The sequence below is a fragment of the Castor canadensis genome, chromosome 5 (genome assembly GCF_047511655.1).
Source record: "Castor canadensis chromosome 5, mCasCan1.hap1v2, whole genome shotgun sequence".
Taxonomy (NCBI): domain Eukaryota; kingdom Metazoa; phylum Chordata; class Mammalia; order Rodentia; family Castoridae; genus Castor; species Castor canadensis.
In genome coordinates this window covers 97,281,786-97,309,708 of record NC_133390.1, presented here as the reverse complement: position 1 = coordinate 97,309,708, position 27,923 = coordinate 97,281,786, and the positions used below count along the sequence as shown (strand labels likewise).

Sequence of the window (27,923 nt, the reverse complement as noted above, 5' to 3'; positions counted from 1 at the left end):
AATTAAACTTTGAAAGGAGAAGAAAGTCTTGGTTATGCTTTAAATCATTGAAATTAAATGTAATGAAAAGTGATCCGGGTGCTTATTTTTACTTTGTTTTGTGGGAAATTGTGCTGGGAATGTGGCTCTATTGTGCAAAGGATGTCGGCTTTATGCTACAACCACCATGCAGGTTGAGCTGAGAAACAATTAGCTCAGTCAGCAGGGCTTTGAATCCGGTTAAGCCAGGAAGTGGTCACTCCCCAGGACAGGACAGGACAGAACAGAATGAAGAGCATCAAAGCAGCAACTCCAAGAGTACAAGGAGTGACCACTCTGAAATAGTATTAGAATTTATTGTGCCTAACTTATGTCAAAGATTATGTCATGTGTTTCACCGAAGGTGAAACAAGTAGAATCTTGTTTCCAAGTAGATCAACAGTCCACATGTGTCATGGCGACTGTCTCTAAGAAACTTGTGTTTATTGAGGACTGTCGTGCCCTCATGTTTTGGTAACAAAACATCTTTGAGATCAAGCACCCAAGTCACTGAGGACAATGAAGGGCCTATACCAAGCTGCTGGCTGCATTCTTGTGACTCTGGGGAGTCTGAGTGTGTTTTCTGGAGTTATTGCTTTCTTCCCTGTCTTTTCTTACAAGCTTTGGTTTACGGGATGGAGTGTGTGGATCGCTTGTCCCATCTGGAATGGAGCTTTGGTAGGAACATATTTTCTTAAATACATTGATAAAGGAAGGTGGGAGGGAAGGAGATGCAAAATGATGTCTTTTTAAAATTTTCCAAAAATACTAAGAAACCAGAATTCTGCAGAAAATCAGAATTCTGATTTTAGAACATGGATTTTTATTAGCTGATTTTAAGTATAGATTATTTTCTTTCTTTTTTGGGGGGGTACTGGGGTTTAAACTGAGGACCTGGCACTTGCCAGGAGGTGCTCCACCACTTGAGCCACTCCACCAGCTCTTTTAGCTCTGTTTTTTGAACTCCTAGGATCTCATGTTTTTGCCTAGGCCAGCCTGGACCACAATCCTCCTACCTATGCCTCCTAAATAAATGGGATTACAGGTGTGAGCCACTGCACCCTTGCTTATTTTCTTAGTATTATTTTATCATGTATTTTTTTTATCATGTTGGCCATAAGTGCAACTCTGAGGGTTCCAGTATGTCAGGTCCAGTCACTTGCCCCAAAGAAAACAGGCAGAAATAGTAGTGAAAAGGCAGGAAAAGATTTTAATCAACATAGCTATGTTAGGAAGAGGCATCTCGGCCCATCTTTGTAATGACACAAACTTTAGATTTAAAGGAGGAAGAACTGGAGCAGGGAAAAGAGATATGCAGAATTAAGCAGTTTTGGTGAAGATGGTCTGGTGGACCATTATTCTCAGTGCTGGTTGTTCAAGGTCACTTGAAGTCCTTATTCCTTGGGACAACTGGGTTCCCATGAGATGATTGATCAGGAATGGCGGTGATGTCATCATGAGGTGTTCTGTCTGTGAGGCTCTGCTCTTCCTGGAATCCAAGGTGACTGCATGGAGACAATGGATGGAGACTTTTGAGCACATGTTCAGAGGCTGGGGACAGGACACTGTAAAAGCTGACAGTAAGATGCCTCTTATCTCTGTTGCTTTTATCTCTGTACCTTTAACCTTGAAGGAGAATGAGCTAGGTTAGGTATCACTGGCTTTATTCAGACACTCAGAGTGATTACCAGGAGGAATCTGACCCAAAGTTTTAAGACAAAGGAGGCAAATGCAAAAAAGGTGGGAAGCCAGGTTTTTCTCCTGCTCTTAGTTACCTTGTGGGCCCAAGTGAGGAGTCAATCAATGCTTTTTAGCAAAAACAGTTTCTAAGTGCTTGCTATATACATTTATACCATGTATACCATAATGAGATGTTAAAGAAATTCTTGCAGGATATGGTGGTACACTTCTATAATCCCAACACTTCGGAAGTAGAGGAAGAGGATGGATTTAAAGGCCAGCCTGGGCTATATAGTGAGACCCTGTCTCAAAAAAACCCGAAAGAAATCCTTAGAAAGTTATTTTGTTTTAGTCCTCTCACCTTAATATCCTGAGAATTCAAATCTACCTTTTTTTATTTGATTTTTGAACTTAGAGAAAGACAAAAATCATTATATAATTTAAAAATGTACAACAAAGTAAAATAATTTTTGAAACTAATACTTTCATTAGAAATACTGAGGTATATGTCCCCAAAATTTGCAGCCCCAAGTCTTTGTCTTCCTATCTTTTTTTTTTTCTTTTTGCATGCAACTATTCAAACTGAAAATAATTCTAACAGTGGGGTATTTGACTCCACCATTCACTAGGACTGTGCATGTGACATGTACAATGCAGGCACTAGGGAGACACTCAATGTGTGCAGGTGAGTGATGGCACCGGAAACCACGGGCCTGGCATCTCAGCTGCCCAGCCAAGGAAAGGAGCACATCTAGCCTCGGAGTAAGGGGCCTCCATCACAGTGTAATTTAAGAACAGTTCCGGAGGCCCCTGCCTACCAAACAAATCCTCTCAGCGTTTCCCATGATGCTGACAGTCACTGCCAGAGACTGGAGAATTTGAGTTTGAAGATTTTTGATCTTAAGGAATCTTCTATCAAAATGTAACCACTCTTGGGGAGAGGTGAGGGGTTGCTGCCACTCTTAAGTCTTTAATTAAAACTTTAGGATACCAACTAAAAGCAAGACCACAGGAAATACATTTTAAACCTACTTATGAAGTAAATATTTTATAGCCTACTATATTTTGGGGCATCCATGGACGATACAATGAGGTCTTGATCTTAAAGGAACTCAGTCTAGATAGGTTACTATAGTGATGGTGTTCCCATGGCGGGAATGGGATGGTAGGAGGGAGACTGAAACATATGGATGCTGCTTTTCTTTCTTTCTTTCTCTTTCTTCCTTTCTTTCTTTCTTTCTTTCTTTCTTTCTTTCTTTCTCTCTCTATCTCTCTCTCTTTCTTTCTTTCTCTCTCTTCCTCTCTCCCTTGCTCCCTCCCTCCCTCTCTTCCTTCCTTCTTTTTCTTTTGATTATACTGGGGTTTGAACTTACAGCCTCACATTTGCTAAGCAGGCATTCTACTGCTTGAGCCACACCCCTGGTACTTTTCTCTTCAGTTACTTTTGACATAGGGTCTCGTTTTATGTCCAGGCCAGTCTAGACCCCAGTCCTCCTATTTATGTAGCTGGGGATGATAAGCTCGTACTACTGCACCCAGCCATTGGTTGAGATAGTGTCCTTTTCCTTGGGTTGTCCTCGAACTGTAATCCTCCTGCTCTCCATCTCCCAAGTAGCTGGAATTACAGTTTAAGCCACCATGACTGGCCTCTAGTAAAAGGTGTTCTTTTTTAAATACATTCTTTTATATGTGCCACTCCTGTCTTGACCTTCCCTTCTTTTGCCCAATACTACATAATATTCATTAAACTTCTACTAGCATTCAGTGATGGCAACTGCATTTATTCAAGCAGCTTCCAAATTATTGTTGGTGATCCAGAGTAAAAAAATTATCTTACATCAGGACTAGAATGTACATAAATATATTTATGTACTTCTGGATAAATATCCATATGTGTATCAAAAGCTTCACAAAATAATACTTAGTCCCCTGTGAAATATTTTCTTTTGGTGGCACTGGGGTTTGAACTCAGGACTTTACTCTTGCTAGGCAGGTGCTCTACCATTTGAGCCACTCCACCAGTCAGGTGAAAGGTATTCTGATAATTTCTATTCCACGACCAATGCAAGGTTTAAGAAAACCAGGATTACAATCCAACCCTTAAAACTTTTCTTTTAACTCTTTGCCTCTCCCTGCAGTCTGTCATCACCCAATCAACAAATATTGGCACATTATGATTAAGTTATAGATGCTGAATACTGTAGGCTTGTTCTAGACCAATCATCCATTATCCGTAGGCCCAGAGAAATGATGCCATGGGTCTCCAGCACACAGCTTTTGGGTGGCTAGTAGACTTTAGGGGTAGCAATGGATACAGAATTTGAGGAGGTGGACCTGTGTTCAAGTTCTGATTTAATGTTCTTGTTGTGATCCAAAGCAGGACCCTTCCTCCAGTTTCTCTTTGCCTTTTCCTACAGTCAGGGTATTTTGACAAGTGAAGAGCCCACGTGTGAACCTGCCCAACCCTGGGATGCTCAGTGAGAACATGTGCAGTTTGAACAAGGATTGTGTAAGAAAGAGCTTGACCAGTGTTAAAGTCCTCCTCAAATACTCGCTAACACCATGCCTTTCACTTGTGCCCTGCTCTTTGTCCAAACTCTATTCTTAATCCCTTTCCACCTGCCTCTCTCTCCTACCCTAGTCCCCTGATGACCTGCTGAGTCCCCACCTGTTACCTCCTAGGCTTCATCTCCCCCCACATTTCTCTTAGCTCATTTTGCTCCCTTCACATTGACTGCTGCCTTCAAGCCTGTCAATGTGTGTTTCTGCCTCAGGGCCTTTGCCCTGAGCTCTCTTTGGTTGAAGCCTCTTCTTGAAGTTGGCTCACTCCCAGACAGCCAAATATCACTTGATGAAATGTCACTTTTCACTAAGGTCTTCCCTTATTGCCCTATTTAAAATTGCAATCCCTGTTCTAATCTGGCAGTCCCAGTCTCTCATGGGTATGAGAGACTGTATTTTTTCCCTATATAAACCTTATCCCCATCTAAGATACTGTATCATTTACTTACTTATTGCTGTGTATGGTACAAGGGCAGGGATTTTTTTTTCTTCTATTTTGTTTACTGCTGTATCTTCCTAACATGGAACAAAGAGTCACTAGGCTTTGAACAGAGTTTGATGCACATTGTTGAATGACTGAATGAAGCTTATGCCCTCCCTTCAGGCGGTGCAGAATTCTTACCCAGTTGAACTCTGATTAGGTTGCAAACACTAAAGATCAAGCTGCTATTTATACTAAAGCAGGAAAAAATCCTCCTGAGAAGGAAAGCAATAAGAAGGCTCAGTCTTTCAATAATGTCTAAATTTGGAACAACGTGAATTTTCTCCAAGTGAGTTTCCTACCGAGCTACAGGTTTGTCTGATCAAGGTCAGCTTCAAAAGGTCTCTCTGCCTTATTCCTGTGCCAATGGTTTTCTCACTTCCATCTTCAAAGTGGGTCTTCCTCCAGTGAAAAGATAATTTGTACATTTCAATCATATTAACATTTCCTTTGGCAAATGATTCCATATTTCTTTTGAGCCCTGTGTGAGAGATTTTCATATGAGATACAACACCCCATATTTGTTTAAGGCCTTTCTAAGTAGTTCTCAAATATTGGTCCACAGACTCGCTCAACTCCATTCTGACAGCCACATGACATGCAGTTTTCCTAGAATTTCTGAGCTGTGTTATTTAAAGCCATCAGCTGCTAGAAAGTGCACAGTGAGGAGGTCATAATCCATTACGGGCTGAGCCCTATTAATCTGGAAAACGTGGCTTGCAGGTCAGGCTCTGATGAGGAGACTGGAGTACAGGGAATTCAATCACAAGACTGAAGAGCCCAGTGGTTCAGCCAATAGCAAGCAGCAACAGTGAGGCCACAGCCTTGCTGACAGACAGGGATTTGGGAGAGAGGTCAGGGCTCTACTTAGCTGTGCAGGCCCTCCTCACCTCAACTGTGAGAGAAGGGTCTTGATTATACAGTGCTCAAAACAGTTTCATCAGTCATGTGACTCCAAACTACCCGCCCATGTCAAAGAAAAACCAGAGTCTGGAAGCAGATGCAGCAGAACAAACAGGTTTTATTCAGTACTACTGCAGTGGGGAAGGCAACCCTCAGTAGAGAACTGGGTTCCATCCCAAGTATAGCATGGGCAACTGGGAATTTATAGTCAGAAAGCAGGGTGGGGGTCAGAGGATGGAAAATTACTACAAGGATGCGTCAGGGACAAAGGAGATTGTGGCTAAACTAACCTTCCAGGCCAGGGTGATCAGATATCAGCTGGGCGAGGATGACGAAAAGCGAATAGATATTGAGAGTGAACAGGTATCACAGGTATTGAGAGTGGGAGTTTCTTGCCAAATTGATCTAGCAGAGTTCTTATTAAAATAGATTTTTTTTTTTTTTTGGTGGTACTGGGGTTTGAACTCAAAGCACCTTGCTAGGCAGGTGCTTTCTCACTTGATCCACTCCTTTCTCCCTGACTTTACAAGAAAGTATGCAGATTGGCCGAGAACGTTCAGGAACCTCACTAAATTTTGGTCAAGCAAAGAATCTTCATCACTGGTCATTTTCTACTTATAGCCCAAGCTTCTTTATGGTCAGCTTGTCTAAAACCAAATTAATCATCTTGTCACCAAAATCAATTCTTTGTTCTCCAACTTCCCTGTCCTTGTCTTGGGAACTCAACTTCAAACCTGGATAGCTTTTGATTCAGTGTCTTCCTCTGAACCAGCCCTTCGTGATTTGTATGTTAATCCAAATCATGGCATGGGGAGGGGTGTCTTGTTGAAATATGGGTCTAATTCAGTAGGTTTGGGAGGAGTCTGAGGGTCTGCATGGCTAAGCATCTCCCAGTGGATCCCATGCCATTGGCCCTAGGACTGCACCATGGGCAGCAGTGCCCTCAGCCAGCCCAACCCCAGCCCCGCTCCAAACAGCTGCTGGGTAACTTGGAATTTCCCTGCCAGACATGGCCCAGCATTCCTTCCTTTTCCTGTGCACTGTACACCCTTTTTGCTCCTTCCAACTTCCATCCCCTGCTCAGGTTTGATATGTGTTAGTGGATTATAAAAAGAAATTTAATGGCACTTACAATGAATAGAACAGACTAGGGAATATGGGGAGTTCATCACACATAGTGACAGTTAAGCATTCTTTTTGTTACATGTAAAGAGATATGTAACTAGGCCATGATGGCAGATGTCTTTCTCATTGTGAATAGAGTTAAAAGAAACCTGAAGACCCGAATCCTACAGAGATCTGGAGGCCTCACTCCATTCCAGTCAGGCATGCATGGGATATGTGGCTCACCTTTCTAAACTTTTCTTGGGAGTCAGGCTGGCTCCTTCTTCAAAAGCCTTTGGTGTCAGTTTATTAACCTCAGATAAAACCTAGACGTGCTGACCTGACTTTTGAGAACTCCTCATGTGACCCTGGTGTCACATGACTTTTAACACTGATTTTCTTCTCTCCTCTACCAAGAGGTGACTCTGCTTTGGATCTGGGCTTCTCCTTGCTGGCATGTACCCACTGAACCTTTGCACATGCTGCTCCCTTGGCTGAGACTGCCCACCCTCTGTCACCTCCCACTGAAATAACATCCGCCCTCCAAACTGGCTCCAGAACCTATTTGCCTGGGGTGTCTTTGTCATCAGTTTTTCCCCTGGAAGGGCATCTTAGCACCCAAGCTCTCCTCTTGTAGAAAGCACTCATGCTTGTCTAATTTGTGGACATTCTTATATGTGCATTACTTTCAGTTCTGGACTGGAAATTTCAGATTAGAACATGACTAGTGCAGTTTTTACTCGATGGTCTTCTCATTCAGCCTCTCTGTGTTTCTCTGTCATAGGCTCATCACGAGGACAGATCAAGCCAGGAACCTCATGTATGCATCAATTATTGTGTTATGTGTATTAACCACTGAGTGAATGGGAACAGTTATTATCATTATTTTATGTGTGTGGTGCCTACCACATCCCTGGTTTGTAGTGGACCCACACTACGTGCCTGGAAGGAAATAAATGATCCCATATTAATGATGCTTCTAGGGATTTCTATTTCTGTCCTGACTGCACCCTGCTTCCTTCAATTCATCTGCTTCTGGGAACTGTATCCTTTACTTAAGCAATTTAAAGATTTAGTGGGAGGGCTCACAATTATCCTGCAATTAAAGTGTTAGCAGCAATTGTTGCAAAACCTAAGCAACTTCCCGGAAGTGCCTGGAAGCAAGTCAATAGCATGTGGAGAGCAGCTGGGAGGGAGGGGGATGCTTTTCCTACCCCTTGCCAGGCACCTCTCCACCCCATCCTTCCCCACAAGCCACTGCTTCACCCACCCATCACCTCTCAGACCCTCTCTCACACTTCGTTTTCTGTCTTGATATGTCTTCCTTATTCTCAACTCTCTTCCTTTTTCCTTCTTTTGCCCTCCCTATCTGAAAATAAAATTTACAAAAAGAAATAGAAGAAAGAAAAGGGGACAACTGTGACTTTTGGGGAAAACACCCTGCACGTATCTCCTGTGCATAGTAGGGGCACCAGTGAAGATGGCTGGGCCTGCTCAGCTCTGTTGCCACCAGCCCTCAAGCACAGTGGATTTCACAGGTTGCTGAAATGCATTCATACTAGGCCTACTCCATGAAAGATCTTTTTCAAAGTTTTGTGTAAACAAAGCAAAATTTAAGCTGGCAGCTACAACCCAAAGAGTAGAGAACTGCAATTCTGCAGCATTTTTCAACTTTTGAAAGTAAAGAAATAGCTCATGCCAATGTAATCAAGGCAACCTGGAATCTAAGCTTTGGAGAACGGCAGCTATCCTCTCCCAGCTAAGCCAATAAAGTGTGTGTGTGTATGGGGGGGGGGGGGGTCCTGTGCTTTTGTCTCGCTTCCTTGTTTCTCTCTGATTAATGACACAGGAGTGATGTGTCAATTGAGAGCCTGCCTCGGAAAGCCCGGCCAGCCCCCAGCTTCCCACACGGCATCGGTGACAGTTGCTCGTATTAATTCCTCTGTTTCACTGTACTATTTATGCTGGTTCAAGCTCCATAGAGTCTCTTGGAAACTTTCTTCTTGCAGAATCAAGCCAGGAACCTCTTTTGCCTACAGATGGTTCTGTTTTTATCCATGGGAGTTTTATGGTATAGCAAATGCCAAGTCAGAACTTCAGGCTCAGCTACAGCAGAAGTTTGGTGTGAGTGTATGTGCAAGTGTGTTTCCCGCTCTCGAATTCTCTAAATCCAGCATTGAAAATAAAATAGGCCAGCAAAATGAAAAGCCAAGTCTCAAAAGACTGAATGCGCCAAACTCAGAGCTACGAAAGCAATGCACCACAAAACCATGTTGGCAAACGTAATGATTTTTCCTCTTAAATTTGTTGATTCTATACATACAGTCATTTTGTTCTCTATCAAAACCCCAAATTGTGCTATTTTTAAACCTGTCCATATGCTGAATATGGACAGGCATTATTTCAGGCATACCTCTTCCTGGTTTTCTCCAACCTCAAAGCATTCCTTGCCACCAGGAACAAATGATGTCTGTGGATTAGGAAGAAGTGATTTCTAGTCTCAGTGACCACAAAGCTCTCCTTTATCAGTCCTGGGCCTGAATCAAAGATGAGCTCAGAGATTTTTTTTTTTTTTTTTTGTTATCTGTTGCTCAATTCTGGTGATACCATTCCTTTCTTTGTTAACTATTTTCATTCGGCACTTTGGGCCTTTTCCTTCAATGGTGACTATGAAGAAAAACCCTTTTGAAAAGCTGGATACCACTGCACGCAGAACAGTCAGTGCGAGATCACACATCCATTCTGATGGGAAAGCTTTGTTATTTGAGACACAGAGATCATGTATTTGTATCCCACCAGCAGGCTGAAGCTGCAGAATCTCAAAAGAAAGCAAGTAGCGAAAGATCAAGCCTCTGCTAGAAGGGATTTCAGGGTCCAGTGACAGGTCTCCATTCCACTTCTACTCATCTGCAACCTTAGCAATAAACTAGACAATTGGTCAACATAAAACACAAAGCTAGGGCTAGTGAGCCAAGATTCCTTGTTGTGACGCCTTATAGAAACAGACCTGGTGATCGTGGTGGCAAAGGCAGCATAGAGAATCCAAAGCGAGCTGGCATGAATCATGTATCTATGACACTAACGGCTTCTTTTCCTCATCGTCATCACAGTTCCTTCCACAGATGAAGAGGACATCAGAACCATAAATCCATTTAGCCATCCGCTGCTCCTTCTAGTTCGTGATAAAGTTGTCAAACTGTGAGACAGATTGAACTCTTTCCAGCGGTATCTTCTATTGTGGGTGTTATTTTTTCAATTTTCTTTCCACAGGCCATCACAGCTGGTGTGTTTCTCCTATTGGCTCACAAAGAGTGGACCCAGAGACACTTGGTAAATATAGAGACGTCATGTGGGGAGGTGGAGCGATTTGAAGGTCAAATCGCTTCTAAATTAGGATGGAACATAAAGAATATGATTTCCAGTTATAATTGGATTTGATCTAACTTAGGTCTTACTATGATGGATTTCTATAGTAAACTGTATTTTAAATGAATAATTTTTATCTGATTCCTACTCTAAGCAATTGCTACAAGTTCCTGTGATTTTTATTTCCTTTTGGGAGGACAGAGCCAATGTTAAGTGCTCCTGAAGTTAATTTTGAAGGAAAGGATCTACACACTCCTCTGCTTTTAATAATTTTACATTTAAATTATTTTTTGCAGAGTTAGGGGTTGAACCAGGACCTCACACCTGCTAGGCAAGCACTTTCACACTGAGCTATGCACTCAGTCCTTAAGCATGCAGTTTTAAGTTTCAACTCAATCCAAAATCTCCTCACTGTCTCTCTGTTACCGCTCCCACTGAAAAAAAGATGGAAACTATAACATCTTGCACTTCAACAATACAGAGCCAGGCAATTCTATGATACAGAAAGTCTACCTTATCTGGAAGCTGATGGCTCACGCCTGTAATCCTAGCTACTCAGGAGGCAGAGATCAGGAGGATCAAGGTTCAAAGTCAGCCCATGGCAAATAATTTTCAAGACCTTATCTTGAAAAAAACCCACCACCAAAAAGGACTGACGGAGTGGCTCAAGAGGTAAGAATGCCTGCTTAGCAAGTATGAGGCCCTGAGTTCAAACCCCGGTGCCACCAAAAAAAAATAAAAGAAGAGCAAACACTACCCTGTCTGATTACAGGCTTTTTTTTTTCCCCCGATGGTGGTGGTACTGGGGTTTGAACCCAGGGCCGTAGGCTTGCCAGGCAGATATTCTACTACTTGAGCTATGCCCTTATTCCTTTTTATGACCTCGGTCATTTTTGAGATAGGGACTTACATTCATACCCAGGACTGGCCTGGATTGGGATCCTCTTATTTACACTTCCCATGTTGCAGGGATGACAGGTACTTGCCCCCGTGTCCAGTCATTGATTGAAATTGAGCCCCAAGAACCCCTCCTCCCCCGCTCCCTGGACTGGCCTTGAGCATTCATCCACCTCATCTTCACCTCCCAAGTAGCTAGCTTAATAGGCTTGAGCTACCACTCCTGTCCTGATTACAGACTTTATACCCATGGCTAAGACTGTGCTTCTCAAAATCCAGTGTATGTGTACATCAGCTGCAGAGTGGGTTGAATTGCAGATTCTGACTCAGTTGACCTGGGTGAGGTCTGAGAGTTAACATTTCTGACAGGCTTCTGGGGGCAGTCAGTGCTCCTGGACCATGGGTCACACCCTTGGTCCTAGAGAAGGGACTCTTTTGTGCATCTTTGTTTTCCCATCCCAGACTGGCTCACTACACATGTGAGGAGATAAACAAACAAAAATGTGCTGAATAGAACTGATTTCATTTCCTCCCCGGTTGGCTGACATGTTTTCCTCCTATGACACAGATTAGAGGCAAGTCTAGCAGGGTCTAAAGAGAAGGTGCTGGCCAGTGTCCTTTCCTTCCCAATGGGAGAGGATGCCCAGCATCTTCCTCCATTGCTAAGAAGCTTTTGTAATATCTCACCTCCAAAGTTAACAATTTGCTTCTGCTTTCTTTTCAGTGGGAAGCTAGTTTCACCTTTGTGATTCTGAGCCTTATGGGATGTCCACTGCATTTTGCAATAACCTTGGAATCTGCTCTTCTCGGCCCATACTGCTTCTAGTCCTTTTCAGGGATTGCGGGGACCAACTACCTTGGCTATGCAGTGGCCTTCCCCTTCCCATATGCAAAACTCTCCTCAGTCTGTGTGGACCCGCTCCACTATGAAGAGTTCCACCTGGTGTTGCAAGCCCTCGACCCGGGTCTAAGCTTTGCCCTGTTCTGTGTGTCCCTGACGGTGTTCGTCAAGCTTTTTGCAAGACTTATCCAGAACGGACACATAAATGTAAGTTTCAGCAAAGGGGAAGGTGGTGCTTGCTCAATCCTGAATGGTAAAGTGGAAAGTCTGCATAGAAATACTTAATCCTTCTCTGTTATTTGCCACTGCATCCTGTCTGACTGCACTATCCAGTGTCTGGCTCATTATAGTTGATCGATATCTGGTTTTGAATGAATGAATGGAAGTATGTTGATGTGCTAACTGAAAGTACAGCTGTAGGGAGCACTAGCCAATTTTTATCTCAATTTATAATTTGAAAAATAATTCATAGGAACAATACAAAAGTACATACTCTTACCACTTTTACTCAACATAGTATTAGAAGACCTAGCCAGAGCTATTAAGCAAGAAAAAGAAAAGTCATCCAATCCAAAAGGAAAAAGTAACACTGTCTCTGTGAAGATGGCATGATCTTATTTATAGGAAACACTAAAGACAGCCCCAAACAGTTAGAACTGACAAATAAATTCATTAAACTTGCAGCATACAAAATCAGCATCCCCAAATCAGCTGTATTTTTATGCTCTAACAGCAAGTAACCTGAAAAAGAGATTGTGAAAACAATCTCATTTACAGTAGCATCAAGAAGAATAAAATATGTAAGAAATTTAATCCCGGAGGTAAAAAGGTCCGTATACTGAAAACTATAAAATATTGAGGGGAGAAATTAAAGACACAAAGTGTGTATTCACAGACAAATGCATAAAGAGGAGGACATGGCATATATATGGAAGGAAATATTACTCAGCCTTGAAAAAGAAGGAAATCCTCAGGTGTCCAACGTGTCATCTGCAGTGATCATGTAAGGTGTAGATAAGCTAACTCGACTGTGGCAAACATTTCAAATAATCATGTGGTAGATCTTAAATTGAGATAATTTTATTTCTCAATGATACCTCAATTAATCTGAAAAATACAATAAAAAAGAAAGCAGGATGTTGAACTTGCGTAAGTAACGAGTGTATATCCTTTCGCTCTAAGGTTGAGAGGTCATAAGAATATAGTATGTTTTTCTCCTGGGACGTGTTATGGTACACTAACTTTGAATTTCAAATATGAGCTTTTCCATAATGCTTTCCCAGGTTATTTTGCAGTTTGTAGTGTTGACTTAAAGTTGATGGCTTGCTTTATTTTATCCAATTAAATTTTGCACTATAAAAATTTCTAATAGGGACAAACACTAATAGCGTTTTGTGAAAGCTGATTATGGCAACATCTTTACTGTTTTTAATATTAGTCAAATATCTTAATTTAGCTTCTGTCCCACAAGTTCCAACAGGCTTACATGCTCTGTGTCTAGGTAATAAATAGAAGAAATTCTCCCACTGCGTCCACTCATGTCCCAACATTGAGCTTAGCTTTCTAACCTTTTCCAGGAGGGCGAATAATAATTCTAGCAATATGATAATTTGAGAGTGCTTACTATGTGTCAGTGTGCTTCTGACATTTTACAGGTAGTATACCGAGGCTAAAGACTTTATGTAACTTACCAAAGGTCATGAATAGTAGGGCTAGGTTCAGAACCCAGCCCCACTTCTCCTGATTAGGCCAGGCTCGCCCGGGCTATCCTCATCACCTACCCTGTGGCTCCTCCTACTCTGATACCTCTGGTCTCCAGCAGGATCTCTGGTAGAAGAGCACAAGTGACCTCTGATCCAATGTCTCAGGGCTGTTGCTCGTGCAAGCCCTTTGTGGATCAAGCAGGCTTCCCATGTTGATTTTATGATTCAGATTCATATTATATTAGGGTCAAGTGAGCTTGGGTAACATTAGCCAGTGTTTTCCAGGCTGATTTTATCCACCCCAAGATGCAAAGCTGGAGTACAAGAATGTGGCACTCTGGTGGTCTTTTGTGGTCGATCTGTCCTCTTTAACTTCTACATAAGTCTGCAGAGGAAATCCTATGCTTTCTTAGGAGCTTAGGGTGGATTTGAGAAGGAGACCTGACAAGAGGGGAGGCAAGCAGACAGACAGCTCCTCCCCTACTGCACTGCCAAGGGCATCTGGACATCAGCACTTGCCATTTGTCCCTCGTGGTGAGCAGCCCACACTTTCCAGAGCTCTTTGTTAGAAGGGGCAAAGACCTCTCACTGAAGTATTGGCAGTCATAACCTCCCCAACCCCGACACGGGGTATCTTGTTAGACATCTGGCTGTCAACTTTTGCATGGCACACATAAGGCCTATGTTTATCGTGGGATGGAGGAGAGAGAGAAAGGAAGGAAAAACTGCATGCAGAGCTTGGTAGGTCAGTGCCCAAGACTGCACAATGAGGCCACTCAAAGTCCCTGGGGAGACAAAAACTGAACCGAAAACAAGTGAGCTGCAGTCAGAGGCAAAGTGTTCCAAGTGCCATAGCTCTGCCTTTGCATGTGTGGCTCGACACGGCCTCCCGGTGTGTGACTTCTCAGCTAGGCCCAGGGCACCCAGCACCAGTGCACTCTCAAAGTACATCAGAGACATCAGAGTCACCCAGGGGTCCTATAATCTGAGCCCTAATATGTCGGAAATTCTGGGCTTGGAGACTCAGAGTGTGCATTTTAACACATACCCCAACGCATGCCAATGGCCACAGAAGTTTAAGAGTTAGAATTAGAATTCTTTAACAACTCTCTTCCTTAGCAGAAGACTTTCTTAGTGACATTTCTAAGCAGAATACCCATTTCCCTATCTATAGAAAATGCAGCACTAATTTGAGTAAAAAGTCTAGATAAATTTAATCAGGAGCATTTCCTTCGTGAGCACTTTTGGGTGACTTGACATGGCTTAATCCATAATGGCGGCAGGCCATGTTTCACTAGTGAGGATGAGGAGATAACACGATAAGGCATGATGTTCTGCATTAATATCCCAGCCCTGCCCGAGCTCAGGAGGCCCAATGGCAGCCTGGGCAGACCTTTGTCACAGGTAGAAAGCTCAGCCTTATCAGCACAATTTCCACCAGTGAAATAAGTGTATTATTTATCAAAATTTGAGAAAATATGTAATACTCTCAGATGAAAAAGTGAATCTGTTCAAATATGGAGTTCTTTTTTTTTCTTTTTTCTTAGCATATATTAGATTGTACAAAGTACGAGATTTCATTATGACTGTTTCCTACACACATACAACATATTTTGATCCTGTATTCCCTCTATTACTCTTTCTTACCACACTCTTCCCGCTCTCTTTTCCATCCCCCCTCAATTTTCATGATCTTGGGGCTTTTCCCCCTTACCTTCCACAAAGGAAAGAATATATGCAATACTTACTTGTTTTGTGGGACTGGCTTATTCCACTTAACTTGATGATCTCCAGTTCCATCCATTTCAAGAAAAGAACATAATTTCATTCTTAATGGCTGAGTAATGCCCCATTGTGTACATGTACCACATATTCTTTATCCATTTATCTGTTGATGGGTACTGAGACTGGTTCCATAACTTGGCTATTATGAATAGTGCCGCAATAAACATGGGTCAACCAGGTACCTTCCTAGTAATTTTGATTCTTTTGTGGATATTTTTAGCTTCTTAAGGAACCTCCAGACTGATTTCCATAGTGACTGCACTAACTTACACCCCCACCAACGGTGTGCAAGAGTTTCTTTTTCCCCTACATCCTAGCCAGCGTTTGCAGTTGGTTTTCTTGATGATAGTCATTCTGACTAGAGTGAGGTGGAACCTCAGTATACTTTTCCTCCCCGTCCCACCTCCCAGCAGTGCTGGTCTTTGAACTCAGGGCTTTGTGCTTGCTGGCAGAAGCTGTACCACTTAAGTCACACCTCAGCCCTTTGTGCTTCTGTTGTTTTTCAGAAAGTGTCTTGAGTTGCATCCTCAGACCGTAATCCTCCTATCTATTGACTCCTGCGTAGTGGGGTTTACAAACACATCCCACCATGCTTGGTTTATGGGTTGAGTTGTGGTCTTACCAACTTTTTGCATAGACTGACCTCGAATCAATGTTTTGTCTCCAGTTCAACTGGGTGGCATGAGCCACCACGCCCTGCCTTCAATGTGCTTTTGGTAAGCTACAGAATTCTACATATTGATTCCACCTGTAATGAACCCATATACAGTTATGTTTGATAGTTCCTAAATACTCAATAGGATAAGCACTGTTTTAAAAATTTCATTTGAACTATAATAAGTATTGTAAAGCATGCTAATGATTAATACCTCTCCTTTCTCTTATAATCAAAATACAATGTTTTTAAAATAGCACCTTTAAGTGTCACTCTGAAAATTAATATTCTTTTATGCAAACATAGTACTATCAGGAAATTCAAGCAGCATAAGGATGTGCCAAAAGAGAAAGGTTGAAGGAAGACTGGAGGAAAAGGCAGGTCTTGTCTTGCATTGAAATGAATTATAGAGCAAATTTGATATTTTTAAAGATCCATATGCAATGATGGAAAATATCACTTCTAAGAGTTATTGTTTTTACAAGTTCAAAAATACAGTTCCAGAAATGAATTATGCACCCTCTAAAGAGTCACCACAGCCGTTATTTCTTTCCTCCCTGTGCTGCCTTCGGTAGACTCAAGGTCATCTTGTTAAAGGTCACGCAGTGAATGGTGTATGTGCTCAGTTGCTTAGTACCCAACTGAACCACAGTGAGAAATGCTTTTAGTGAGACCCGAAGGGTTTAGTGACTGTGAGAAACACAAGGGCACACATGAGGCCTTCTGGCTGTCAGGAGCCTGGTAAGAAGTGACACTGCAGAAATACTAAGAGCCATCTGAATGCTTGCTTAGGAGACTCAAGGCAGGACCCTGAAGTGACCTCTGGGACTTGGTGCAGGACACAGAACTTAAGAAGAGAAACAAAACACCAATAAGCATAGCTAGAATCATCCACATTCTTAGGCAGCAAGTAAGTAATAAGCTATGGGGAAAGTAAGAGTCAGAACGCCAGACACTGGCTATTCCCTGCGGCGACCCGGCCCCTCCTCCTGAGAAGGAATGGCTCCCTTTATTTTTCTTTCATTATTTGTTGTCATGTTTTGTGGCTTTTTTTTTTTAATGAGAAGGGAAAGGAAAATATTTTCTCCTTTGTCATGTGAGACAATGGTTTTACTTTTTTCAACACTGGGAAAAGTTTGTGTCATATAAAAGATGTAGGTAACCCATTTAAATGCAATTTGAAAACGTGTAGGCAGAATATTTTTCTTCCTCCACACAGAAGACAAATTAACAGCACTATACTAGCCCAAATCTTTGAATAGACTTCTGCTGCATCATTAGACATTGAATGTACTTTGAAGGAAATTCATCCAGAGCACTTGTCTTAAGGATCGAGGCCTTGGGTTGGTCCTCAGTAAGATATTTCTACTAAGTCCCCTTGGGTGAATCCAAGTAGGACCCATGCAGTAAGAATCCACTACATTTCTTCCTCACAAATTCGGTTCTCTGGTCTCCTCAAGTTATCAGTAGGGAATCAGAATTTAGAAAAATAATCACGATGAAGTCCAATAGCAGTTCTGTTTTCTCTATTTTCTCTGAAATAGCAGTGACATTAAACTGGGTAACAGAAGAGTAATTGTGGGTGCTATTTGCTGCGTACTCCCTATCTGTAACACCTGTCAGGCATTTTACTCCTTTATTCTGATACTGTGACATTCATTGTGCCCACTTCACAGATGGGAACATTGAGAGAACTGCACGGAGACAAGAATTTGGCCCCCAGTCTTGCAGAGTCTGCAGTGTAGGTTTTCCTGGCTTCTGGGACATATCACCTCTCATGCCTGCCTACTCAGTGCCACCTTACACTTCTCTCACTTCTCCCTGACAATCTTTCTTACACTTCCCACAGACAAAAATTACCTTTTGTATTTTAGAAGTGTAAACTATTTTTCCAGGATATTTGCGTTTCATTTAATCAGTGGGACCACACAATGGGTGACAATATTGATCTGGGAGAAGAAATGAGACTTAAGTGTTTCTTGCAACTTCTTTAAGTGGGACCAATAGAGGAAGGGTGGATGGTGGGGGAGCAAGGATTCTTAGAACTGTTTGTTGCCAATTTTCACTTTATAAATTATCATGAGTTTCAACTTATTTACCTCTTGACATTAGTCAATTTCATCTTTTAATATAAAATATTCTAGTAGACTTATTTTTCCTTGCTTCTTAATCATAATCTAAAATGTTACCATTAATGAATACGTTTTTGAACAGATATCATATTTGAAGGAAATATGAAATGTGTTTAAAATACAACTTTTTATGTTATAGAAGAGCAGAATCTTGAATAAAACCAGAAGCTTCCATTCTCTATAGCCACAGAAGAATGCAAAGGGCACGCATTTGTACCGATAGATGTTTCTGGATGACTGCAATGTGTTAATATGTTACAATGCCATTTAGTGGTGTGGGTTTGATGCTTCACATTTTATTTATTAAAGAGGAGATTACTTGATGGCTTTTATTGGATGTCTGGGTTCAGTCCCCATAGCAGAGGAGGGAGAGGAACAGAGAAAGTAATTATGGTGAGAAGGAGGGGATGGGTGTGAGGGTGACGCTGTGACCTCCCCTGCATGCTGTGGGTGGCAAAGGCTCAGCCCAGCACCTGTCAGCCATTGAGGGCTTGCCTGCCTCCTCTCCAGGATCACATGATTGGACCAACGGCCCTAAAGGACCTTTCCAGATCTGTCTCAGCCTGTGACTTTGAAATGAAAACTCCAGTCCATTTGAGAAAAGCATGAAGGAGGGAGGAATGCATGAAGCAGGTGATAAAGATTTTTTTAAAAAACTGGAATGACTGGCTCTTTACCTGTTTGAAGTCACACTGGTGTGTCACCAGGGTTTGCCACATGACTGCGTTACTATGCTATTTCAAGATGTAAAACATGCTGGTAACATTACTCATGTTAGACAGTATCCACTAAGTCTCAGATCCCAGCTGACTTTAACCAGTGGTAGCTACACTCTCCCTTGCCTGATCTTCAATCTATCATATCAACCAACGAGACTTATCTTCTTGTCTGGCTTTGAAAAAAACTTTCCATTGTATTATTGAATAGGTAAGGTACTTACCACTAGTCTATATGCAAAAAAATATTGTTTTAAAATTTTTTTCTAGGCTGGACAGGATGGCACATGTCTTTAATTCCAGCACTCAGGAGTCTGAGAGAGGAGGATGGCAAGTTCAAGGTCAACCTGGGCTTTAAGTGAGACCTTGTCTAAAAAAAAAAAAAAACAAAAAATGTTTCTCTTCTCTTACCTTGTAATTAACCCAGTGTCACAGGTGAAAGGGAAAACTGCTAGCTCAAGTAATGAAATAGATGCTGGACTAGCAGTAAGGAATGCCTCTTTGACAAGAGTATCTTCTATTTACTGGAATGTGACTTTTCTCTTGTGACATGTCAAGGATCCTAAACCAAAGCCCTAAATGCTCAGTAAATATTGAGAGTAAGTGTAAATCATATTCTCAATATTTTCTGAGCATATATTATGTACCAGATCTAATGCTAGTGTTATAAGGATGAACAGGATACACTCCTGCCCTCTATTGACTAACAGGGACTAAAGGGACATGAGAGTTGGCCCAAGAGGACCAAAAAACCAGAAGAGGAATTGTTGGATCTGAATTAGGCAGTGATAGTAGGCTTGGGGAGGAGGTGACACATTTGCGAGATTGTAATCATCAGGGTATTCAGGAGAACAAAATCAACAGAATACTTGTAATTATAAAAGGGGATTCATTGGATTGATGCACAAGTTTGGAGGCTGAATAGTCCCACACTGGCCATCTGCAAGTTGGACAACTGGGGAAAACAATAACTGTTCAGTTCAAGAAGTTGGAAGCCTCAGAACAAGAGTGACCAGTGATGCAGCTCTAGTCTGAGACTGAAGGTCTTGAAGCCTGCTGGAGAGTACCTTGTGCAAGTCACATTCAAAGGCTGAAAACCTGAGTTTGACGTCGTTCATGGGCAACAGCAGCAGTAAAGAACATACCCTGCCAAAAAGGGCCAAGTGTGTGCATGTGAGCTTCCCCTTTCTTCGGCTTTCTTGGTTCCAGTCCATTGGATGGTGTTGCCCACATGCAGGACAGATCGTCCCCTCTCACCTTGCAGACTCAGTTGCCAGTGTTCTCTGGAAACACCCTCACAGTCACGCCGAGACGTGGGCTTTACCAATTTTTAGACATCTCTTCAAATAGTCAAGATGACAACCAAGATTAACCATCTCAGAGATATTTAGGAGGTAGAATCAGCAGGACTTATTAACAGTTACCATGTGAGACAATGGAGGAGCCCAGAAAGATGCAAAAGGATTTCTGGCACACAAGATACAAGGCAGAGTGCTAGGATTTGATCTGTGAGTCCCCATCTTGTCAGTTAGGGTAGATTTTCAGTTGCACATCTCACCATTAATGAAAATCCATTGTAAGTACTTAAGAAATCCGAGGCTTTTGGCCTGCAATTCTAGCCAAAGGAGCACTGGAGCTCGCCATTGGACACTTCAGGCCTTCAGTTGGTCACATGTCAGATACAAATGGAACCTTACTTTGACTTTGTAATAAATCTAGTGCTGAATGGCATAGGCAGTTTTAATCTAAGTCAATATGATTGAACAACTTATCGCCACTTTTCTTTCATTAAACCTTCCATGGCAAAGATTGCCTGTGAGTGGCCTGTAGACAGCTAAGCCCTTGGGACCCTTCTCAATCTGCTTTTTCCTTGACCTTCTCAGCCTTTGAAACTGTTGAGCACTTTTTCTGTGGAACCTTCTCCCCTCACTTCCATGCACCCCTCCTTGGTTCTCTTCTTTCTTTGTGGCCTTGCCTTCTTAATCTCCTCTCTATTTATTCTGCTTACCTCTTAAAGATTGCTGGCCATTGAGCTGATGTTACAAACATCCATATCTATGGCCAAATCCACTGTGCTGCTCTTATGAGCCCTGCACCTGTGTGTTTTCTGGATATTTGCCCTCGGGGTGCCACAGACACATAACTACTACTCGAGATGTGAATGATGGAGTCCATTGTCTTTTTCTCCCCAACACCTGATCTTCCTGAATCCCAGTTCAGTTGTCAACATTCATGACATTCAGCCAGGGACTCAGAGTCGGCCCAGATGCCTTACACCCTTGTCAGTCACCAAATCCTGACAACGGTAACTCTTAAAGATTTCTCCACAGTGTCCCCTTTCTCTCTATTGACTGCATGATTCTGCTCTAATCTTCTCTCACTCAAACCACTTTGCCATCAGCTTTTCTGTTTTAAGAAATGTCCTCTGCACAGGTTCCAGAATGAGCTGTCTACAGTTCAAATCTGCTTTTATTGCTCCCTGGCTTTCAGTCCCCCTAAGACTTCTCTTCACGCTCAGGATACAACTCAAGCTCCTTCCAGGAATATCCAGCTGCTTCCAGCTCCCCTCTAAGGCTGTGAGCTCCTGCCCCAGCACTGACGAATGGATTAAGAAAATGTGGTATCTATACCCAATGGAACTTTATGCAGCCATGAAGAAGAACGAAATGTTATCATTCGCTGGTAAATGGATGGAATTGGAGAACATCATTCTGAGTGAGGTTAGCCTGGCCCAAAAGACCAAAAATCGTATGTTCTCCCTCATATGTGGACATTAGATCAAGGGCAAACACAACAAGGGGATTGGACTATGAGCACATGATAAAAGCGAGAGCACACAAGGGAGGGGTGAGGATAGGTAAGACACCTAAAAAACTAGCTAGCATTTGTTGCCCTTAATGCAGAGAAACTAAAGCAGATACCTTAAAGCAACTGAGGCCAATAGGAAAAGGAGACCAGGAACTAGAGAAAAGGTTAGATCAAAAAGAATTAACCTAGAAGGTAACACCCACGCACAGGAAATCAATGTGAGTCAATGCCCTGTATAGCTATCCTTATCTCAACCAGCAAAACCCCTTGTTCCTTCCTATTATTGCTTATACTCTCTCTACAACAAAATTAGAGATAAGGGCAAAATAGTTTCTGCTGGGTATTGAGGGGGGGGAGCGGGAGGGGGTGGAGTGGGTGGTAAGGGAGGGGGTGGGGGCAGGGGGGAGAAATGAACCAAGCCTTGTATGCACATATGAATAAAAAAAAATAATAAAATAAAATCCAGTAAAAAAAAAAAAAATCAGAGGCCACAGTTTAAATGTAAGATTTTCTACATTTATTACTCTGAACTTTTCCCCCACAATTTCTACCCATTCATTGGAGATTTCTCAAGTTGGTTTAAGAAGATAAAAAGAGGAATAAAGTTGCCCTTAACGCAGAGAAACTAAAAGCAGATACCTTAAAAGCAACTGAGGCCAACAGGAAAAGGGGAACAGGAACTAGAGAAAAGGTGAGATCAAAAAGAATTAACCTAGAAGGTAACACACATGCACAGGAAATTAATGTAAGTCAACTCCCTGTGTAGCTATCCTTATCTCAACTAGCAAAAACACTTATTCCTTCCTATTATTGCTTATATTCTCTCTTCAACAAAATTAGAGATAAGGGCAAAATAGTTTCTGCTGGATATTGAGGGGGTGCGGGGGAGAGGGAAGGGGAGGAGTGGGTGGTAAGGGAGGGGGTGGGGGCATGGGGGAGAAATGACCCAAGCCTTGTATGCACATATGAATAATAAAACAATAAAAAAAAATGTAAGGCTAAATATAGTTTGAAAAATAAGTTTGATGTGTAAGAAGTTAATATTTATGCACGCCTTAATAAAGTATTTGCATTAAAAAAAAAAAAAAAGAACTAAATTATCCCCTCAAGAAGGCTTTTTTCCTTTCAAGCAGCCCTGGACACAGCAGATTACATCTTCCCCTGTGCCAACTCTGCATTCTGTGCAAACCTTAATACTGCACCCTTAATACTTTCTTGATGTTTTGTTTCCTGATACAGTTCAAACTTTATGAGAGCAGAGATCATCACAATTCAATTCTGCTTTCTCGTCCCCAGCATTAAGACCTGATTTAAAACAAAAAACAAAATAGGATCCCACTGACTGCTAAGTGAACTAATGCTTCTCTATAGCTTTTCTCAACTGGGCCTTACATTTTAAAAAAATGAGAAATTACCCATCTTACCAATAATATAAATATAGTTGATCCTCTTTAACCATGGGTTCCAAATACTCATATTCAACCAATCTTGGATCAAAATATTTGGAAAAATGCATCTGTGACAAGCCATTTATATAAGGCACTTGAGCATTCACTGACTATGCCATCCAAGAGGAGCCCTGAACCAGTCCTGTTGGATCCCACGGGATGACTGTGTATTGATAACTTAGAAAGTGTCTAAGTAAGAGCAAAAGGAAAGGATTTCTACTGATTCAAGATTGCGCAACTGCAAGCCAAGGTCATTGCATTGCCCAACTCTGGCCCATCAAACTTCTTGAAGTCTGTGTAAATGGCACCAAAATTACACAATATGAAACCGACGCTTAATTCTTCCAAACTAAGCCATTGTCTTCCTTTTCCAGGGCTGCCATCTCCTCGCCTAAAAAAGAATGTGGGCTACATTAATCTGTGGAAGCCCCTTTCACAGTAAGAAATCATCTCATAAACACTCAAACATCAACAATAATAAAATAATGTTAGTTTTATTTTCTCAAACAATATAATCTCATCATTTTGTTATGGTTTAAAGTTGCTTTTTCCTTTTTAAATTATATTATTGTTGTACTGGGAGTACAGACTATATTACAACATGTAATTTAATATAAGCTTTATAATATTCCTAATATCATTAGGGAAATTTTGATATGTGACATTTAACAAGTGGCATTCTACTTAATTTACATTAAATTGCATGTGTAGAATTCAGTAGGATTTTTGGACAAATTTTATAGTGACATATAGTTTTAAGTTTGAAGGTCAAAGTGGACTAAAATTTAGAATTAGATGTAATGGTGTATTATGCTCAACCAACTGAAACTTCTTATATGATTTAAAATTTGGTTAAATATTTACATTTGATTTATTTTTATAAATAGGAACATTAGAAGAAATCAAGTTAATATTTGTGAGTGCTTCTATACAAACAGCATATTGTGTTGGGTTTGCTGAATTTCACTGACAAGGAGAGAGAAACTAAACTGTGTACGTGCTTCAATACACTTTTTTTTGACGTAGAACTACGGGCTGCATCCTGACGTGCTCCATAGGAATGTTCAGCAGATGAATGCAATTTAGGGATTTGGTGAAAGCAATCTTAAGCCGTATTGGCAAAATTATTATCATTTTTATGATAATAAAATGAAACTTGGATTTCAGCATCAGTGTCCTTTATATCATCAGTTTTTTTCCAAAGACCGTTGTGGTTATATAAATTCAGTGATGTAGCCAATTAAAAATGAGCAATAGTTTAAAACAGTCACAGCACATAGCAATACTCATATGAGAGATAAACCAGCCTCCCTTCAGATGTTCCCAAACAGTTCTATTTAAAAAGAACAATATTGGTTTCTTTTTTTTTTTTTTTTTGAGGCGAAGTCTCACTATGAAGCCCAGGCTGGCCTTGAACTCACCATCTTCTTGCCCCTGCCTCCAATAGCTGGAATTATAGGTGTACACCACTGCACCCAGCCAAAGCAGATTATTTTATTGAAATGTTTTAGATGAAATTGAAGTAGACATCCCAAATATTTTGATGAAGCAATGGCTTCGTTGTAGGTGTTCTCAGTCTCCCTGGGGTGTGGACACTACCAGTTGGGAGGTGCTAATCATTGCCCCAGGGTTCTTCTAGTACAGGCATTCTGCACTCTAGTGGATTCACCCTGCTTTTTAGCAGCAGCAATTGCCATAAATTTGGGGGGTGGAGTCAGTTGCCTAAGCTGGCTGTTCTGCTCCTGAGATAGGGAGTTAGTAGCAGATGCAGCAGGATCTGGCGATGTAATGTTTATCGTTGGTACAATCCCAATAAATTCCATTTTCTGACCACCCACTATACACCAGGCCCTATTTTCTAGACCAGAGGTTGGTGAGCTATGGCCCAAAACTGGCCTCTTTTTGTATGATCTTAAAGCTAAGTATAGTTTTTGTATTTTTAAATGGTTTGGGAAAAAGCAAAATTTTAAGACACTTGAAAATTATATCATACCCAAATTTCCATGTCCATAAGTAGTCTTTGCTCGTTTGTGTCTAGTCCTCTGTGTCTGCTCTCACCCTGCAAAGGAAGAGCTAAGTACTGAGCATGTGACAGAACACATGACCCATAAAACATAAAATCTAAAACATTTATTAGCTGGCCTGTTACAGAAAGATTTGCTGATCCCTCTTCTAAACACTGATATGCATCCATGAAGAAAGACAGGCAAAAAATGGGGTATCCACATTCAAGTGAGGTAGAGAATAAATAACAAACATAATTTAAAAAATAGCACGTAGTAGGTGGAAATGCAAAAACAATAAATAAATAAAATGGTATTCAGGAAAGGTGGGACTGGGGGTGGAGGGGTCAAGAGAGTAATAGGTGGCTGTATTAAATTTCCTTTTATATCTGCCTAGCCACAGCTAAAATGTTGCTTAAACCTAAAACAGTAGTATTCCAAGTCTAAAGACAATTCATGTGTCACAGGGAATTTATTGCTGTCAAAGAATCCAAGAAGAATCTCCAGGGAGGAATATAGAGGAAAACTGGGTTTGAATTCCCATGACAAGGGACAGTGGTAGTTTGAAGAAGAGCTGTTTCACAATTCTTTATGTACTTGGAGAAGCCAAGGTGCACTGGTACTTTTGAATTCAGACAGTGTGAGGCTTAATTGTCTCCTCTTTCCCTTACCATCTGAGTTGTCTTGAGAAAATCAGTGTTAAACCTCTCTGAGCCTAGGCTCCCCACTTGCAAAATGGAGACGGCCCCCGCCTCACACTTTGCAGAAGGGAACTGCTATTGTTCTGGTAAGAGTCTGACACAGGACATGGCACTTGGTAGGTATATTCCTTCTCCTCACTTCTAATCAAATATAAAATTTTGGCTTCCAGTTACAGATTTCAGGGTTTCCGTTAATCTTCAGTTCATTTTTAAAAGCCTCAACCCTATCCAATCCAGACAAAACAAATAGCAAACAATCAAAGGGAATCCTTGACAGATCCCCGACTTCTTCACAAAAGGAATGGCTCTCCCTGTTTTTTGTTTATGCCAGAGCTTCTATTACACATATATTTGTTTTTCCTACCTTTCTGACACCCTCGTTCACTACAACCATCAATTTTTGTTCTCTGTTAATTCCTCTGAAATCCTTAAGTGGAACCATGGTACTATATGTGAGTCATCCATCCTTCAGTGGGTTTCTGTGACATAAGAAAGGCTAAATTAAATGTCAAAAGTGACACTATTTTCCTTGATAAACTATAGAAATAAATGTTTCTTTTTTTCTTCCTAGGGTCAAAAGAATGGACAGTAAATTTGGAGCTGTGTTCCTCTTCAGTTTGCTTATTGGTAGTAATTATTTTGAAATATTGATGAAATAATTTTGATCTTTAAGCTTTTGTCCTCTATATACTTATGAAATAAAACTGAAACAACTGTACTTTTTGGCTCTTTCTAAATTATTAACATTCTAAATTTGTATGTTATGTTATAAAAATTAAAATTATATGTCCTAGAAGTGTTAAAATCTACAATAAAAATTTACAGTGATGAACTTTTTTTATATTCTCTTGCTCCCTGTGTGGGTTTTTTGTTTTTCTATTTAACTTCAATTGCATCTTACCTAAATTCAGGAAACGTTTTCCTCAGCTTTTCTTCTTTGCCATCACCAGAGTGACTCTAAATCTTCAAGGCACAAAACACTGAATTGTGGCCATAATGAGGAGGCCTCTGCTGCAGAGACAGCATGACCCTCTCTCATTGCCTCCCTATCTCTTATCTTTGGCACAAATAGCAAACCATTTAATTGTTAGAAGAGACCACAGATGCCTGTTTGGTCGACTTCTCATCAAATGTTCCAAGATCTGTATGCTGCTTACAGTAAAGCATTCCCAAGAGACAACCCCATCCAGCCACTGAGAGCTGTAAATGAAGGTGCTCTCTCAGATGAATCAGAGGTCTGCTTCTTAGATCTTTTATTCCTGGTCCTGTATCTGTAAGGCTTCATAGTGTAGAGTAATGGTTCCCAAATTGTAGACCCCAGCTCAGCAGCATCAGCACAGCCTGGGAACTTGTAAGGACAGGAAATGGGTTAGATCCCAGCAATGTGGTCCAGGAAGCTCTTCTGTAGGTGATTCTGATGCACGTTGCAGTTTGAGACATACTGGTGCAGTATACCAGAAAATAGATGGGGCTTTGGGATGAAGAACAGCTGGCCATTGGTTCTGGTTCTCTATCATTTAGGCGCGAGCCTCTGTTTCCTCCTCATTAAATGGAGCAGATGAGAGCAGCTAATTCGTAGGCTGAGAGAACTCAGTGATACTCCACAGGTAAAGCATGTAGCAGAAAGTCCAGCACATCTTGAACACTAAAAAAATAGTGTCAGGTGATACGGACTCATTCAACACATTTATTGGATATCTTTGAATATCAGTCAATATGGTGCCTACTCATTTGAAAATGGACATGTTCAGAATGAACATTTTAGACATAACACTTCGGGCATAAGACCATTAAATACCTCCATTTCACAGATGCAAAGTCTGATATTGAGAGAGGCTAAGTGACACCAGAACACACAGAAGGCATGACTCAAGTGGTAGAGCACCTGCTCAGCAAGTGTCAAGCCCTGAATTCAAACCCCAGGACTGCAAAAAGCAAACAAACAAAATCCCATACAGCTCAATTGTTGATTTCTGGAAGAAATCCTGTACAAGCCTCTCAGGCCCTCGCTCTTGGATGAACATTTAATGGAGTGGTATAGTATCTAGTCCTGGACCTGGTGATTGTACATGTAGGGATTTCAAACTTGTCAGTATAATGTGTGAATGAACTTTAATATA

The 27,923-nt window shown here is 41.3% G+C and overlaps 1 protein-coding gene across 1 annotated transcript; it reads left to right on the top strand.

Annotated features, from left to right (window-relative positions):
• The first annotated feature begins 521 nt into the window (after positions 1-521).
• Tmem212 (transmembrane protein 212) lies at positions 522-26,607 on the top strand. The gene is given in 5 exon segments (XM_074073775.1): positions 522-696; positions 10,019-10,078; positions 11,736-12,059; positions 18,638-18,760; positions 26,375-26,607. Coding segments are annotated over 4 exon segments (642 nt in total). The 5' UTR covers positions 522-537; the 3' UTR covers positions 18,737-18,760; positions 26,375-26,607.
• The last annotated feature ends 1,316 nt before the right edge of the window (positions 26,608-27,923 follow it).